Source organism: Hippopotamus amphibius, chromosome 17, assembly GCF_030028045.1.
Source record: "Hippopotamus amphibius kiboko isolate mHipAmp2 chromosome 17, mHipAmp2.hap2, whole genome shotgun sequence".
NCBI classification, from domain to species: domain Eukaryota; kingdom Metazoa; phylum Chordata; class Mammalia; order Artiodactyla; family Hippopotamidae; genus Hippopotamus; species Hippopotamus amphibius.
The window spans coordinates 52,012,572-52,028,465 of record NC_080202.1 but is presented as its reverse complement, the minus strand read 5'-3'; the positions used below and the strand labels follow the sequence as shown (position 1 = coordinate 52,028,465).

Sequence of the window (15,894 nt, the reverse complement as noted above, 5' to 3'; positions counted from 1 at the left end):
AGCTGGGCGGTCTGGGGGCCGCCTCTGGGGGAGGGGCCGAGGTGCTGGGAACACTGGTTCACACGAGCCTCTCAGGACTGACTGAGTTGGTAAACTGGGTTTAAGATAGAAGAAGCAGAACTCGGGGGCAGTGGGGACAGTGGCAGAAGAAACGGGGTGACATTCAGGAGGAGGTAGGCCCGGGGAGGAGTCATCACAGAGCAGCGAGTCCTTCACTCACCCGCAGTGTTCAGCCCGGCGTGGTACGCACCCTCTCTTTCTTGCTGTGACTGTTTCGTTTTTTCTTGGAAACCTCCTCAGTGTTATTTCCCTGGCTGTGCAGTCCTGTCGTGTGTGTGTTTGCGCGCGCGTGCACTCGTAACCAGCCCACTCTGTGGACAGCTGGAGCTCTGTGCCCCACTCTGCCCTGAGAATTCACTCTGGAGGCAGAATTGCTGGACTGGCAAACAGGGACTTGTCTAGACTTCGTCTCCAGAAGCACAGATCCAGGCCTTTGCTTGGAAGCTGGTGTTCGCTAACTGTGAATCAGGGTTCAGATGAGGGAGGGAGAGAGGGCGGCATCTTTGACCCCAGAGTCACAGCCAGATGCCCGGTGAGCTGGTGAGGCCATGCTGGGGCCGTGCGGGGGCTTCAGTCAACTGCCCACCCCTGCAGGGCTCTGTGGATGTGGGGGCGGCCGCCTGACAGGTCCGATGAGGCAGGAGAGCTCTGGCTGGCTCACAGCAGCTCCCTTGCTGGCCGGGGGTGGGCAGCTCTGGGAATTCCAAGTCTCCAGGTCCCCACAGAGTGGGACAAGCAGGAAGCTGGTTTTTCTCACTTGATGCTTTCGGGAAGTGGTAAGTGTCCCAGAGCAATTGGTGCCGTACATGGCCAGGAACTGTGGCAGGTGGGCATGGCACCCCGGGTCCACTATTGGTCAGGTGGTGGGTCCTTTGCATGGGGATCAGGGTGGATGGTGGCCCGGCCCTGACCCCAGCATCTGGAGCAATGAACCGTCCACTGGACATGCCATGTGGGCCACATGTGCAGGACATGGAGGTAATTCAGAATTTTCTGGTAGCCACATCAAAAGAAAATAAAAACGGGTGTAATTAATTTTAGGAATATAATTAACTTGACTCAATATATCCAAAATATTATCCTCTGAACATGTAATCAACAGGAAAAAGGAGATATTTTACATTCTTTGTTGGTAGGAGGTCTTTGAAATCCGGCATGTCTCACGCTTGGAGCCGGCCTCCCTCTGGGCCAGCTGCCCTGCGCGTGCTCAGCACCCGTGTGGACTGGTAGCCGCCACGGATGGCACTGGCTCCGTGTGGGCTGGCCAGTCCTCCTCTCTGCTTCTTGGGCGTCCGCTGCAGGGAGGGCTCCAGGCAGGCCATGCCAGGGTGAATTTTTCGCTGAAGCCCATTGCCTCCTCTCTGCATCTGGCCTGATTTCACGGCCGAGCCCACTGGTGCATCTCAGCCATGTTCATCCCGTGGATAATAAAAGCAGAGACGCGCGTGTTCCTGGGGAAGGCAGGCATCCGCCTGTTCTCCCAGGGTTGTACGGCCCCCAGGGCGCAGCGGGCTGCAGGGAGGGGCTGCCGGTGAGGTTGGAGGCCAGCCTGTGGTCACGCTGTGCCCGGACCCAGAGCCCTGTGGGCTGGCAGCCAGAAGCATAGATGCTGGGGTGTCTGTTCAGGGTTCTTGGACAGCAACCCCCCCCCCCCCCCCCCGCCCAACTCCCGCCCCGGCGTCTTGTTTGGGAAGGCCAGAGACTGCCTTTCTCTTGAAAGTTCCTGCTCCATCTGCTCTGGAGGAGGAATCTCTGTGACTCGGCCAGGCCTCAGTTTCTTTGCTCCCTCCGGCCCCAGGCTCATCTCTGTGGGCTGGGTTGCTGGGTGGTGGTGGATGGAGTCACCTGGCCCCTGGGGTTGTGGCCTCCCCCGCCCTGGGCCTCCTTGTGGCAGCGGGGGCCCCTCTGAGCATGAAATTACCACGCTGTTCCAATTTGTTTTTGTCTGTTTTGATGGTTACTGTGGTGCCAGGCTTGTGTTGGTGGCATCTGAGTTGATACCAGCCCAACTTGGTCAGGCCAAAGCAGGTGACAAAAACCGAAGGGGCTCCAGATACCCGCCTTGCCACCAGTTCACCGCGTCACCTCCCCGGGAGCCCTGCTGGGAGGCGTCTGGGTGAGCAGATGGCCCGTGTCTGTGGGGTGACATTCCCCACGGTGGGTGAGGAACGCAGCAGCAGCACCTTTGCCCCGCCTGGTGGAGCCCGCTGGCGCCCAGCTTGGCCCCGGGAGCAGACGTGCTGGCCTTACGCAGTGAGATCCTGCCGTTCCTCCCCAGCACCGTCCCTTCGGGCCGAGTGGCTTCCAGCGGCTCTGCCTGGGCGGGTGCGCGGGAGCAGGTCCGGGGCACATGGGTCCCCAGGAGGCCCCTGCTAAGCTCCGTCTGAGGCATGTGGAACTCTAACAAGGTCTGTGGCGGGGAGTGGTGGCTTCAGCTCTGCAGTGAGCTGGAACCTCTTGGTCCACTGTCCGTGGCCGGACGGGAGAGCGCTGTTAATTGGCCAGGAAAGTCTGGAAGCGATCGCGGCTGCCCCTCCCCTCGGCGTGTTTACAGGCCTCTCCTCAGATCCCACACACGGGAATCCGATCCCTCTGGAGGAGCCGACATCAAAGCTGAGCTGCTCTTTGATGTCCAGAGGCCTCCGAGGGCGGCAGGCAGGCAGGCAGGCCTTCCCGGGTGCTGCTGTGCTCTCGTCCCTGTTTGTGACTCGTGGCCCCTGTGCTGCCTTCGGGTGCCCTGGGCAAGGATTTCGAGGGAGCACGCCTGGCCAGAGCCCCCGAGAGTGGAGAGGACTCCGCTCGTCGTGTGGTGGGCAGTCAGCCAGCCTTCTGAGCCCCGGCAGCTGCTGTCGCTGTTGCCGTTGAAAGGAGCAGGACCCCTGTGTCTCCCCACCTCCTTCCTCCTCTCTGGCCCTGGGATCTTGTTTGCTGGAGTATCTTCCCTCGCTCTTCCTCTGTGTGGGCTTCAGAACGAAGAGCGTGTGGGTCTGGCCAGGGCTGTCTCTCTGGCACTTTGGGGTCTTGTGTTTTCCTGAGGCCTGGCCCTGCTATGTGTGCGGGGTCACACCCGGCATGGAGGGCTGCCACGTGGCTCTGGGGAACAGCTTCATGGGGAGCACGGGCTGGGGAGAGCCCGGGGTGAGCGCCACGAGGCCGTCAGCCAGTGGGAGGTGGCCAGGGACCTCCTCCAGGGGCCCCCGTAGCAGGCTCCGGATTGTGTGTCAGCCCTGGGGAGAACACAAAAGCAAAAACTGAAAATGAACAAGAGAGACAGGAGAACACACACTGAACCCAAGCAGAGGACAGTGTCGTGGGTCTCTGGGACGGGCCCAGGTAGCCGAGTGTCCATGTACCGTCACCAGCTCAGCCCGCGTCTCCAGTCCCAGCCACCTCCGTGTTTGAGCCCTGGGCTCGGCAAGGCAGCGCTGCACGCCGGAGGGTGCTCCAGGTCCCCTGCTCTGGCAGGCACAGCCCCGTGTCACCCTTCCTGGAGGAGAGGAACAGGCCTGGGGCACTGCCGATAGGTGTGCGATGGGCATTTTTGGGGGGCTAGTTCTACGGTTGTGTGTCAGGAAACGCAGAAATGAACTTCCCTTGGTTGTCACAGGCCTGCCGCCAGCAATTTACCGTCCAAAGCCAGGGGCCGGCCACCTTGCGCCCTGGAGCCTTGGCGGCCGTCGAGGTACAGGCTGGTGTGAGTGGCGTCGGCCGTGCTGAGGCTGTGTACGTGATTGTGCGCTTGCATGCCCACCATCCTCCAGCCCGCCCAGCTGTGCTTCCCGGGGGCCCTTCCCTGGCACCTCCGGGTCTGGTTTACAGAGGAGGGGCGTTGGTGGCCGGGCCCGCTGCCCAGCTCCCTGTTTGTCCCGGCATCGCCCCACTCTCCCTGCGGAGTCTGTGTGATAGCTCCGTGCCCAGTGCCCCTGGTGCTTCTGGTGGCAGCAGCCCCCTCGGGACAGCTTCCGATAAAAGCCCAGGTCACGGCCCCCGGGAACGTTCTCATCGCCTGCCCCGGGCACCGTGGGCAGCCGGGCGAGGCACGTCTGGGAGCTGGCTGCCGTCCCCCTGTTCTGTGTCCTTCCTTGGCTCTGGGCCTGGAGGCCAGGGTCAGGTGGGAGGCGCCCCCAGGCCGTGGGCTGATGGCCAGCATGGAGCGGCCAGGGTGGGCAGGTCCCCCGCGGTGGCTGGCCGGGGTGCCGTCCCGAGGGCGGCCGTGGCCGCCTGTGATGCTTTCTTCGCTCTCCTCGCAGGGAACGTCTAGAGCAGCCGTGTGAGGCCAGCCCGGTCTGTGTGTACATGAGGGATGAGGTAGGTGAGCTGCGGGCCCGCCCGCCTGGCCCACGCCCCACCGCCCACTCCCAGCCGCCACACGGGCCCAGCCTCACTTTCCAATCTGGAAAATTCACTCCCTCAGACCTTTCAAAGCAGCGACAGGCAGACTTGGGCCCTGAAAGCATGATGTGTTTCATGGAAAAAAAGGCAGGACGCCGGCGCGGCTGGAACCGACCACGGGCCGCCCGGGCTGCTCCCAAACCTCCCTCAGAGCCCTGTTTGTTTTCTCAGCTTCTCTCAAAGCCCAAGAGTCACAAAAGTGGTTTCATTTTAATAAATATTTGCTTTGCTCAATGTTTTGATCTTTTTCAAAACCGAGTGTGGCGTGGTGCAGACTTGGCCTGGCACTGAGGCCCTGCCTGTCCCCGCCTGCCCGCCCGTGACGGGGGACCCTCCTGGCACTCGGTCCCCTGGCTCACAGGGGCTTTTTGTTTCAACTCTGGCCAAGCGCCCTTTCCTGGCCTGGGATGGCCACTGTCCCCGAGGGGCCCCTGATGTGGACGGGACACACCTTCCTATTTATCCAAGTTTGAGGTTCCTGACCCAGTGGGGTGGGGGTTCCAGGGCTGTGAGTGGAAGGGACCTGGGGGGATGCTTCCTCCCTTGGAGGAGACACACCACTAGGCCTCAGGTACCTGGGCCTGGATCAGGGCCACTGTGGTCCGTTCCAGCCCTCAGAGGGCTGGTCAGCTGGCCAGAGGTGGCTACCCCAGGCTCAAGCCCTGCCCACCCAGCCCTTGCATGGGGTGCGGTTGGGGAGACAGACGTGGACCAGCGAACAAATGCTTAGGTGTAGGTTGGGCTGCAGGGGGCTGGACCCAGGCCTTTGGGGAGCTGGGGCTGGCTGGGTTACCCCGTGGTGCTGGTGACACAGTGCCCGGGCTGGGGGAGGCCGCATGAGGAAGAATCGGCGCGCGAGGGAGCTTCGTCGGCCAGGGGTCAGCGGGATGTCTTATTCCCTCCGCACAGGTGACCGGCAGAGCTGCCTTGCAGAGCACGACGCTGCATTCGCTGGGCCTCACCGGGGGCAGTGCCATCATCAGGTAGGGGTCCTTGGGTCTGGTTTAGGGAAGAAAACCGGGGTCTCAGAGGAAAGGAAACGGAAATGGGAGAAAGCCCAGCCCCTCACCCGTGGCTTCTCCCGCCTGCAGCCTGGGGGGCTGGGCACCGTGGGGCACAGCATCGGGGGGACTGCCCTCAGCAGGGCTGGTGCGGCCGCCCCATGCACGCTCCTTCCCCTGTGAGGTGCAGAGGGTCGGGAAGGGCCGCGGGGTGCTTTCAGGTTCAGCTTGGTAGTTACCAGAAGGTATGATGCTGGCACTGGGAGACCCCGGGGTCCGTGGGTGGAGTTTCACTGATGCTTTCCGGGCCTCCCCACGCAGGTTTTCCATGAGGCGATGTGACTCCGCTGGCAAGCAGGGGCCCGGGGCCTCCTGGAGCAGAAGCCCAGGAAGCCCGGTCCCCTCCACGTCACCCGACCAGGCAGCCAGCAGCCCTCTGCTTCCGCTGAGCTCAGCGGGGCTCAGCCAGGGCGATGTGAGCCGTCAGGATGGGGCAGCGAGCCCCGGGGCCGGCCGCGTGGAGGGCGTGGGCCCGAAGCCAGTGGACGCTCAGGCGAAGCAGATCTCTAAGGAGCCCACACCAGCCCCCTTTGTTCCTTTCTCGGGTGGGGGACAGCGACTAGGGGGCCCCTCCGGGTCCGCGAGGCCTCCGATGTCATCTTCAGCCAAACTGCCAAAGTCCTTCTCCAGCCCCGCAGGCCCCTCCAAGCCAAAGAAGTCGAGGCCTGGCCAGGATCCTCAGCCAGAGATGGAGCCGGTAAGGGGCGCGCTGGGCGCTGGGGTCCTTCCTCCCGACCGCACCTGACCTCATGGGACGGTCAGCCCAGGGTGCACCAGGGTCGCTGGGTGTGTTTTCATCTTCTCAGGGAAGTGATTTTTTTGGGTTTTGTTTTGCCTGAAATCAGCTTCGGGTTACCATTTTAGATGTACAGTTGGTGGGGTCTGTGAAACCTGTGTGTCCCTGTGGCCGTGTCGCAGCTGAGAGAGCCATCCTCCCCAGAGCCTCGGAGCCAGCTCTTCCGCCTTTTGCTGGGCTGGGGGCTTTGACTGGCTTTTGACGTGCAGGTGGTTTGGCCTTGACTGTCCCATGCCACATTTACTCCCGAGCCAGGCATGCCCCTGCTCCCCGGCTGTGTCCCACTGCTGGCCACTGGGCATGCGGGGCGTGTGCCAGGCAGGCACGAGAGCGTGAGTTTCCGCACTCTTCACAAGCATTGTGGGTGGGGCCTTGGGCATCTCTGGTGGGGACTTCTTGGAAGTTCCTGATGGCCTTCTGAGCCACAGCTGGGAGGGAGGCGTGCAGCCCTCGCTGAGCTGCGATGAGACGGCCCAGGCCCTGGGGTGCCTCCCTGATGCTGTCTTCCTGTGTGATCAGCTCTATCGAGGTGCAGCTTACTGCACAGACACTTGCCGTCAGAGCAGCGTTGGGCTTTTGGTCTTCTCGACGTTGAGTCTGTCTTTGGGCACCTTTGAGCTGTCCCCGTCTCACAGCGTCCCCCACCGTGACGCCCGCCCCCCTTTGCCTTTCTGACCACACACCCATTCTGGGGGTGGGAGGGGCCCTGCGTCTTGTATCATGCTGAGCAAGGGGACCCCCAGGGGGGCGGCACCTCTGCAGAAGTCGGGCGTGTGGCCAGTGTCTGCCCCCCACGCCGTCTGATGGTCCCGACCCTTGAGGCCATCTCGGGTCCCCTGTGGGTCCGGCCCGCCCCTCCGTGGCCAGTTGCAGCCATGTCAGAGCTCCTACAGGGGGACGGGTGTGGCCCCTGTTTGTTGGTGCTTGAGCCAGGGGCCGGGGCAAGACTTTCTCCTCAGAGCGCACCTGGGACGTGCTCCCGGAGGGTTCTCACAAGCTGTATGGGCAGAGCTTCCGTGGGCTTCTTTGTGTCCCTGTGTGTCACTGCACCCTCAGTAGCACTCACAGACCCCGTTTTCAGAAAAGGCACGTGGTAGATTTCCCGATGTCTTGGGCTCCTGGGCTGTCCTGGGCCCCCTGCCTCCTGGGGTTGCTCTGTGAGGAGGCTCAAGCATTCATCCAGCGTCCAGCTTAGGCTTCTGGCTTGTGGCTGGAGAGGGTCTTTCTTAATAAAGAGGCCTCACGGTGGGGCCAGCCTGGACTTCCAGCCTGGGCCGCACGCTGTCACCTACAGAGCCCTTGAGGCTGCACAGGTGCATGTGGGCGTCATCTGAGACGCCGCTGCGCCCTCTAAGTGGAGGCTGCAGGTTCTCCACCCTCTGCTGCCCTTCACGCCAGCCAGAGCGGCTCCACGTGCTGACACTCAGGGTCCGCGTGAGGTTTTATGGGATGAGAAGGATACCGCTGCTGAAAGAAATTTCTTTTTACAGATCACCTTTCCAGGTGATGGAGAGCCATGGCGGGGCTCCCTGCCTGGGGCGGGAGCTCGTGGAGCGAGGATGGCGAGGCTGCCCCCGGGCAGTGGATGCTGCTGGCGTTTATACCCTGCAGCCTTGTTCACTGGCTTTACTGGTTCCAGCTGTTTCTCAGTTTTACGTGGTGTCTGCGCGTAATGTCAGTTTTATCTTTTTTCCTTGATGTTCTCTCATTTTTTTTTCTCATCCTATGACGGTGATTGAGTCTCTGGTATCTGTTGAATAGCAGCACATGTAGTAGGTATCCTTGTCTTGACGTGGGTCTCAGAGGGAGTATCTAAATTTATCTGTGAAGGACGCTGTGGGCTGTGAAAAGTCTTTATCAAGTCAAGAGTTTCTGTTCCTAATTCTCTGAGAATTTTTCTTTATCATAAGTGTGATTTTGTGTTTTTGTTTTTTAAGTTTATTTTACTTTTATTGGTTGCTTTGGGTCTTCGTTGCGGTGCGCGGGCGTCTCGTGGTGGTTTCTCGTTGTGGAGCACGGGCTCTAGGCGCGCAGGCTCTAGAGTGCAGGCTCAGTCGTTGTGGTGCACGGGCTTAGTTGCTCCGAGGCATGTGGGATCTTCCCAGACCAGGGCCCAAACCCGTGTTCCTGCATTAGCAGGCAGATTCTTAACCATTGCGCGACCAGGGAAGTCCCAGTGTGGTGTTTTATGAACTGCTCTTCTCACATTGAGGTCATTCCATGCTTTCTTTCTTGTTTAGTTTGTTCATGTGGTGAGATTTGGATAGATTTCCCCCACTGAGCTGTCCTTGTGTTCCACGGATCAGTCCAGTTTCAGTGATGTGTTTAGCTACACTCTGAGTTGCAGTTAGCTAATATTTCAGTGATGGAGCCTGCATCCTGTCTCTTCTAGAGTGCCCTCCCCACTCTTGCTTCCAGGTCACACACCTGAGGAGGGTGGAGGGGCAGGGGCACCTGTGCCTCCCTGGGGCAGGCGGGGTGGGGAGGCTTAGCCATGGGACAGAGCCTGAGTGCCTGCAGAGGGCCAGGCGGCAGGGGCTTCCTCCTGCTCCCTGAACCATCCTTTGTGTGTTCTTGCTGAATGGACGGGGGAGGGGAAGGGAACTGAGTCAGTCCCAAGCCCTGTGAATGTCCGTCCTGGGGAGGTGGTGGTGGTGCCCCGGCCCTTCAGGGACCCCACTGGCTTCTAAACTGATGTTTGGGCTGCATCGGACACTAGTATGAAGCCCCCCTAGTCTCACAGCATCGTCACCTGGGCCCAGAATCCGCTGTCAAAAGCAGAGCCTTGTGGTTGGGGTGAGCCCCGGCCGGAGGCCCGACTCCCTTCGGGCCTGCTCTTTCTGGGGGCCCCTGGGTTTGGGGGCCAGAAATAGTACCGGGGCTGGCTGTCTTCACACCCTAAAGGCTGTGGCTCTGTGGGTCTCTTGGGAACCTGCTGATGCCCCACGGCTGTGCGGGGAGTGGCCTGGTCTGGTGCCAGCCTGCTAGGTGGTTGCTGTCAGGCACAGGATCCCAGTGCCTCCCCGAGCGCTGACCCCAGGGGCCCCAGGAAGGAGGAGTCCCGGGGAGGGTCCGCCTGGCCGCCAGCAGCGCGTCTTTGATCTGGGAGCCCCAGCAGCTGGCTGGCTGTGGCGCGTCCCCCCACCCGCCCGCCTCGCGCCTCCTGTCACACTGACAGCCGTGCACCCGGAGGCCCGGCTGGCCACATGGTGTCTGCTTTGTGTCCCCTCGAGTCCTGGGGGAGGGGAGAAGGGAACAAAACAGAACTTTTGGGGGAACTTCAAAGGTACACTTTAGTAATCAAAAAGAGTTTCCAAGTTTCCCATTAATGTTTTGCCTGTGTGTGGTTTTGGATTTGAATGAAGAGTCAGAAGAGACAGGATGAAATACAGGCAGGTCCTCGGCTGAGGCCCAGGATGGTTTACAGACCCGGGCGGCTCCTGCCTTTGATGTCAGAACATTAATTATTAGAAGGTAGTTTTACTGGCCGTCAGAACCGGGTGCGGGGAGAGGTTGGGGCTGCCCGGCGGCCCCTGGCCTGTCCTTTGAAGTCCTTCCGCTGGCCCGGGAGGCTGCCCCGCGGCTCTTTGTGCTGCTGGGCCGCGCTCCCCAGCAGGCATCCCCCCACGCAGCTGGCATAGGGGTTTGTGATCAAAGGCCCCAACCCCCTGGGCAGGGAGGACTGACCGCAGTCTCCCCTGCCTGCCCCTCGCCCTCCAGGGGGTGGGCTCATCCCCGGAAGACGTGGCCCTGGGCACTTCCTCTGCACCTTGCACCCGTGTCTGAGGGCAGGCGTCGGCTTTGCCTCTGGCTGCCCCTGGTTTACAGGAAGGTGTAGAGCACGCGGAGCTGAGGGGAGCCTGGCCAGGACTTGGGGGCGGGGGTGGGCCGAGAGCGGTGCCCCTTGCTGACCTGCCGCCTGCCTCCTCTTGGCCTGGGGTGCCTGTCTGTGCCATCCCCCCCACAGCGCCAGCCACTGTCCCGCGTGCGTGGGCTCGGGGCATGGTGTGAGCCTGCCCGTGTCTGTGGACAGCCCCAGGGCTCCAGCGTGGCCTTAATTGGGACGCCCTCTGCGGTTTGTTGGCAGATGGGTCAGCCTCTTTGAAGGCCCCAACTGAGTCTTGAGGCGGTTTTTGAAGCCTGGTGACAGGCAGGTGCCCTCCAGCTGTCCCGGTCCTCCTGTGTCTCAGCCGTGACTGGACTCGGGGAGAGACAGACACCCCGGCTGCGGAGCCGTGGTGGAGAACGGGCCGCCGGAGCACCCCTTGGCATCCCCAGAGCTGCCCGCAGGGCCACGCCGTCTGGTTTGCAGGCCCCCGTCCTGATCAGGGGCCCCCCCTGCAGGACTGCTCCTGGCCTTCGGTCCGCTGTGTGCGTCCACCCCTGGGCTTGCTGGCCGGGGGCCGGCGTCTCCCCCGTGGACGAGGAGAGCCACCCCACACCCTGCGTTTGCTTATTTCAGTCCTTTGGGGGTTCGTGCGCCACGTGCACAGAGAGACACGCAGGTCACGCCAGGGCGCAGAAGCCGCCAGGCTGCAGGGTGCCCGTGTCGCTGTTGCAGCCCAGCGTTTCTTTTCTGAAGGATCTGCTCTCGTTTCCTGCTCGGGAGGTGGGCAGGCCCAGGTGTGGACATCAGCCCAGGGCTGGGGCAGGCGTGGCCTCCACCTGTGCCGCTGGCGGGCCCAGCGGGCGAGGGGCTCGGGTTCAGTGCAGCCTCGCCGGTGGGGCCCGGCCTCCTGCTGGCACAGCGCTGCCTCCGGAGGGCGGCCGGCTCTGAGAGTGACGGAGGCTTGGCCCGTTGTTACTCCCGCGTAGTGTTTCATTTCAGCTCCAAGCCTCAAGGGGAAACGCTTCACATTCCCTGTTACCAAAAACCATTGTCAGAGGACAGTCTGGGCAAGAGGGGGGTGGGAGGGCGGGAGGAAAACAAGAGCCCTCACAGGGAAGCTGGAAAATCTGGGGTTGAGGTCACCTCCAAGTAGTTTTTACATTTTTTCTCCCTATGTCATCATGTCCTGGAAAATTACCGTCAAAAAAATGAAACCTCAATGGGCAGTGAGGCCACTTCTGACATGAAGGGACCCCTGTGTGCCCAAGTAGGTTCTCAGCCACTCATGCCATGGCCAGTGCAGCATGTCAAGCAGCTGGGGGACACCTTGGGCCCACGTCTCAGCCCCGCACCCTGTCCCCGTGTCTCCTCCAGGCCTGGCTTCTAGCTGTGCCTGTGGCCGCGCTGACCTGGCATGGGGCTGAGGGTGGGCAGTGCCCTCACACCTTCCTCCCCTCGGGTCGCCCTTGAAGGGTCCATCCCGGTGTGGTGGAGACTGTTTCTGAAGGCACCTGTGGCCATCCACAGCTGGTGGCTGGTCCCCAAGTTCCCATGGCTGGTCGGCCCAGGTGTTAGTCCAGCCTCAGGCCATCTCCCAGGGCCTCCTCTGAATGTCACCCGCAGAGGGTACTCCTGTCCCCCCGCCTCTGGAGGGTCTCATCCCTCCCACGCGCCCTCTGGGCCCCTCGCCAGTATCATCCATTTCGCAGACAGCCTGGCTTGTCCTCTCTCTCCTTCCACCTTTCTCCTTTCTGGTTTTCTGGGTGTTCTCTTGTCTGTAATACCCTCGGTGGAGGCTGGGACGTGGGAGTCTTTGCCAGGGTCGTGTGCTTGCAGGAAATGAGAGACCCCTGCCTGGTGTTTCACCAGAAGGATTGGGTCACCTGTGGCCCCACCCTTGGAGCCTGCAGACGTGTGCTCTTCCTCCCCTCAGGGTCATGTCCGTGCCTGTTTCCTCATCTGTCACGCGCAGTCACGTAGACCCCCCACCCCAGGGGCTCAGATCCCAGACTCTGGCTGTCTCCTTGTCGTGCTGCCCATCTTCTCGTCAACAGTGAGATGCCCACAGCGTCGGGGTCACCGGGGGAGAGACCAGCTCCTCTGGCTTTCCTAGGGTCAGGGGGGCAGGGGGAGACGGGGCCAGAGCTGTGCTCTGGACACTGACAGCGTTCAGGAGCTGGACCTTAAGCTGATGATGGAAAACCCGTGACTTTGCCAGGGTGACCCAAGCTCAGTGACATAGGGTTCTTAGCGGAGGCACGTCCTCCGAGCGGCTCCCTGGCAGGCTCTGGAGGAGCAGACCTGGAGATTTGGGCTGTGAGGCCAGCTGTCAGGTGCACTGAGAAGGCTCCGGGCCTGCCACCCCATCAGCATCCTTGGGCACCAGCTGGGAGGTTCATCATGGAGCCCCGTCTCGAACCCTGGGGCTGTGGCCCTCGGCCAGCACACGGGAACCCAGTCCCTGTGGTGAGGGCGCCAAGGCCCTCTGACAGTGGCCACTGTGTGCATTTTTTTTTCCTAGTGGTGTCTCATCCTAGATCTCTATTCTCCATCCAAAAACGTCTCCATAGATCCACCTAGGTTGGGAACTGTGCATGATATCTGCCCACGACCAAGGAATGGTGGGTGAAGGAACAGCAAATGAAGGCCAGGGTGCCGGCAGTGCGTTGGAAGTGAGCGGGGCCAGGGCTTGGCCTCCCCCAGTGCCGTGTTCACCCTACTTCCTCCCACGTGGAGCTGTCAGACGCCCTCCTCCTTTCCTGGTCTGTCTCCTCTTTGTGGTGGAATTATCTGCCGGGCAGGCTATGTGGAGGTGTTTGAAGCCCGCTGGCTTCTCCCTCGGTCATTTGGTAGGACAGTGATCAGTCCCACTAGCCCAGCCAGGGATGTCCACTGTTCTGGTGGGACAGGGTCCGCCTGGGACCGGATTGTGGCAGTAGCTCTGGGACTTGCGTGGTCTGGCGCCTGGGCTCTGATGTGCAGCAGAGGCTCCTCTGCCCAGGAGTAGGGAGGTCCCCGAGGCGCAAGGTGGTGCAGGAGAGAGAGAGAGTGTGATCTCGAGGTGGCTCTGTCCTGGTGCTCTGGTTCCCATGTGGGACCCCGGCTCTTGGCTGCTATTGGACAGACAGACGGGCTTCTGGAGCAGAGTTGAGGCAGGGGAGGAAGGTGGTGAACTGAGGGAAGATCCAAAACAGAGATTTTTGTCAGTTTACTTTCTGACCAAAAGTCAGTGGCCCCTGAGCAGCATGAAACCAGTGGCTGGGTTCACCTGCGTCCCTGTTCTGGAAGTTGTGGGAGGATTGTGGGAAGTGCGAGTGACCTGCAGTCCTCCAGGTCACCCCCGGGCTATGCACTGGAAGTACCCAGGAGGACAAGGAGGCCAGAGTGGCTCCATGAACTCAGGGTCAGGCTTCACTGACCGGGCCCCCTGGGGATCAGGGGCCTGTCTGGATGGTCAGGCTCAGCTCCAGGCCACAGACCACAAGTTATCCGATCACCGAATTCTTGGGGTGACTCGTGTGCCCAGAACTGCGTCCTCTGAGGACAGGACCAGGACAGGGTGGCCCCAGAGCTTGCTCGTTGGCCCGTGGGCTTTGTGCTTGAGCATCCAGGGGCCTGGCACTTGTGGACACGGCAGTGCCCAGCTCAGGCACATCCACGTCTGCTCTCGCCCTCCCGCAGGAGCCCAGGCGCGTGCTCGGCCCTTCTGGAATGCAGGCGCCGTGGCTGTGGAGGGCAGCCTGGCGCCTGGCATCTTGTTATGAAAAGCTCTGGCGTGGGCTGCCTGTGGGCTGCAGGAGGGTTGTGGCTCTGAGGGGGCGGCCCCCAGGGGCCTCGGTCAGCCACCTGTGGACCCCACTGCCTGGGCCTCAGCCAGCCCTTCGTGGCCGCCCTGCCACAATACCAAGATCAGAGGGGTTTCCTGGCGAGAGCCCACCTCCCTTGGTGAGTCACGAGGCGTGACGCAGCTGTGTGCTCAGGAATGGCAGAGACCTGCCGGCCTGGACACGCAAGGCCTCGGGTGTGGCTGGGGGGGCAGCCCGAGGACACCTGGCAGGTGCACTGGGCCGCTGCAGCCCTCGACCAGCCCCAGGTCGGCGAGTCTTTAGAGTGGTCAGCCCACAGTGCAGGCAGGGATGATCAGAGAAGCTTGCCGCGCCTGGCCCTGGGTGTTGAAGGCAGGAGGTGGGATTTCCACGCGAGGCTGGGGCAGGGAGCAGGGAGCAGGCGGGAGCAGAAGGCAGAGAGCCGCCTCACCCCAGACAGCTTGCGGATGTGCTGTGCAGGGGAGGGCGGGACCTGGTGTGGGCCCTGCCGGCCCAGCTGGACACCTCCCTCAGGCCCGGCTCCATGGGCGACCTCAGTGCCGCAAAGGTGTCTCCCCCCATAGTTGCTTGGGCTACGCTCGCTGCAATTACCCACCCGGAGGCACTGTGAACACAGCAGGCCCTGCCTTGTAATTTCAGTTGTCATTGCTGCCAATTAGGAGAGACGCTGTCCCTTCCTGTGTCCCCACGGTGGGCAGCGGGTGGGGCAGGCCGCTCTCCCGGGGGGGAGGTGGGGTCAGCCTGGCCACAGGGCCAGCGGCTGGCAGGTTTTTGCTAAACCTCTAATTTGGGGGCTGTCGCTCTGCCCCTTCCGTGGAACCTCTGACGTGGCCTTGACCAGGGCGCTGCTCCCCAAGCTTATTCCCCACTTTGGGAGACCCTGATTACAGGTAGCTCCCTGGGGCTCGTGGGGAACCCCCATGGAGACAGGACGTGAACAGAGATACTGCTGTTCGCCCACTGCCCAAGTCCCCCCAGCTATCCGGGTGCCAGGTGACCCGGCTGAGCCCAGACCCCAGGGCCATTGTGCCCTGCCGGCGAGGGAGGGTCTCAGCAGCAGTGCTGCTGAACAGGCGGGCGTGGGGGGAGGTGCTCCGGTCCTGGACAGGCTCAGCTGTCCCGTGCCCCACCCTGGAGCCCTGGCCACGGGCTGACGGGCAGGGCTGGAGGCACGTGGCTCAGCCGGGGTCCGCGTGGCGGCCCCAGCCCCGTGGGGTCGGGAGCCTGGGCCCCTCCTGGGACCTGCATCAGCCGAGCCCTCTGCCTGCCCAGCCGGTGGATCGAGACCCCGTGGTGTGCCACCCTGATCTGGAGGTGCTGCTCCAGGCCTGGCCCACGGAGCTGCCTGACGAGTTCTTCGAGGTGACCGTGGATGACGTCAGAAGACGCTTGGCCCAGCTCAAGAGTGAGCGGTGGGTGTGCCCCTGGCTCCTTCGGAGACACCCATGTCCCCAGCAGCACCTCGGAGGGTGCGGGGGCCCAGGCAGGTGGCTGGCTCTTAGTCCCATGTGGCCCTGTGCGGGAGAGCAGCTCATGAAGTCTGAGGGGACAAGGGGGAACCCAGCGTCCAGCCGGTGTGGGGCCTCTGCTCTGGCTGGGGAGACCTGGGACCTTCACTGCTGCCCTGCCCTCACCCCCGCAGGAAGCGCCTGGAAGAAGCCCCCTTGGTGACCAAGGCTTTCAGGGAGGCTCAGATGAAGGAGAAGCTGCAGCGCTACCCCAAGGTACCCAGAGGCGGAGGGGGGCGGGGGGGGTGTCCTCCACATGGCTCTGCGCTGGGGCCTCCTGCGGCTTCCACAGCCCACACGCCACTGGCCATGGTCTCCTGTGCTTCAGCCCAGGCCTGTACGGCTGCGGTTCCTTAATGAGCCAGTCAGCCTCCTTTTAAGATGAAAAACGTCAGTGTGTTTTCACAAGTGCACGTGGGTA

At 62.2% G+C, this 15,894-nt stretch overlaps 1 protein-coding gene across 5 annotated transcripts in view; it reads left to right on the top strand.

Moving 5' to 3' along the window:
- Positions 1–15,894, top strand: part of ASPSCR1 (ASPSCR1 tether for SLC2A4, UBX domain containing) — a 30,624-nt gene that overhangs the window by 9,191 nt on the left and 5,539 nt on the right. For all 5 annotated transcript variants that reach the window (XM_057714055.1, XM_057714056.1, XM_057714058.1 and 2 more), the window contains exons 5-9: positions 4,311–4,368; positions 5,362–5,435; positions 5,775–6,210; positions 15,238–15,377; positions 15,608–15,689. In XM_057714055.1, the coding sequence (XP_057570038.1) occupies positions 4,311–4,368; positions 5,362–5,435; positions 5,775–6,210; positions 15,238–15,377; positions 15,608–15,689 (790 nt within the window). The remainder of the gene's footprint in view (positions 1–4,310; positions 4,369–5,361; positions 5,436–5,774; positions 6,211–15,237; positions 15,378–15,607; positions 15,690–15,894) is intronic.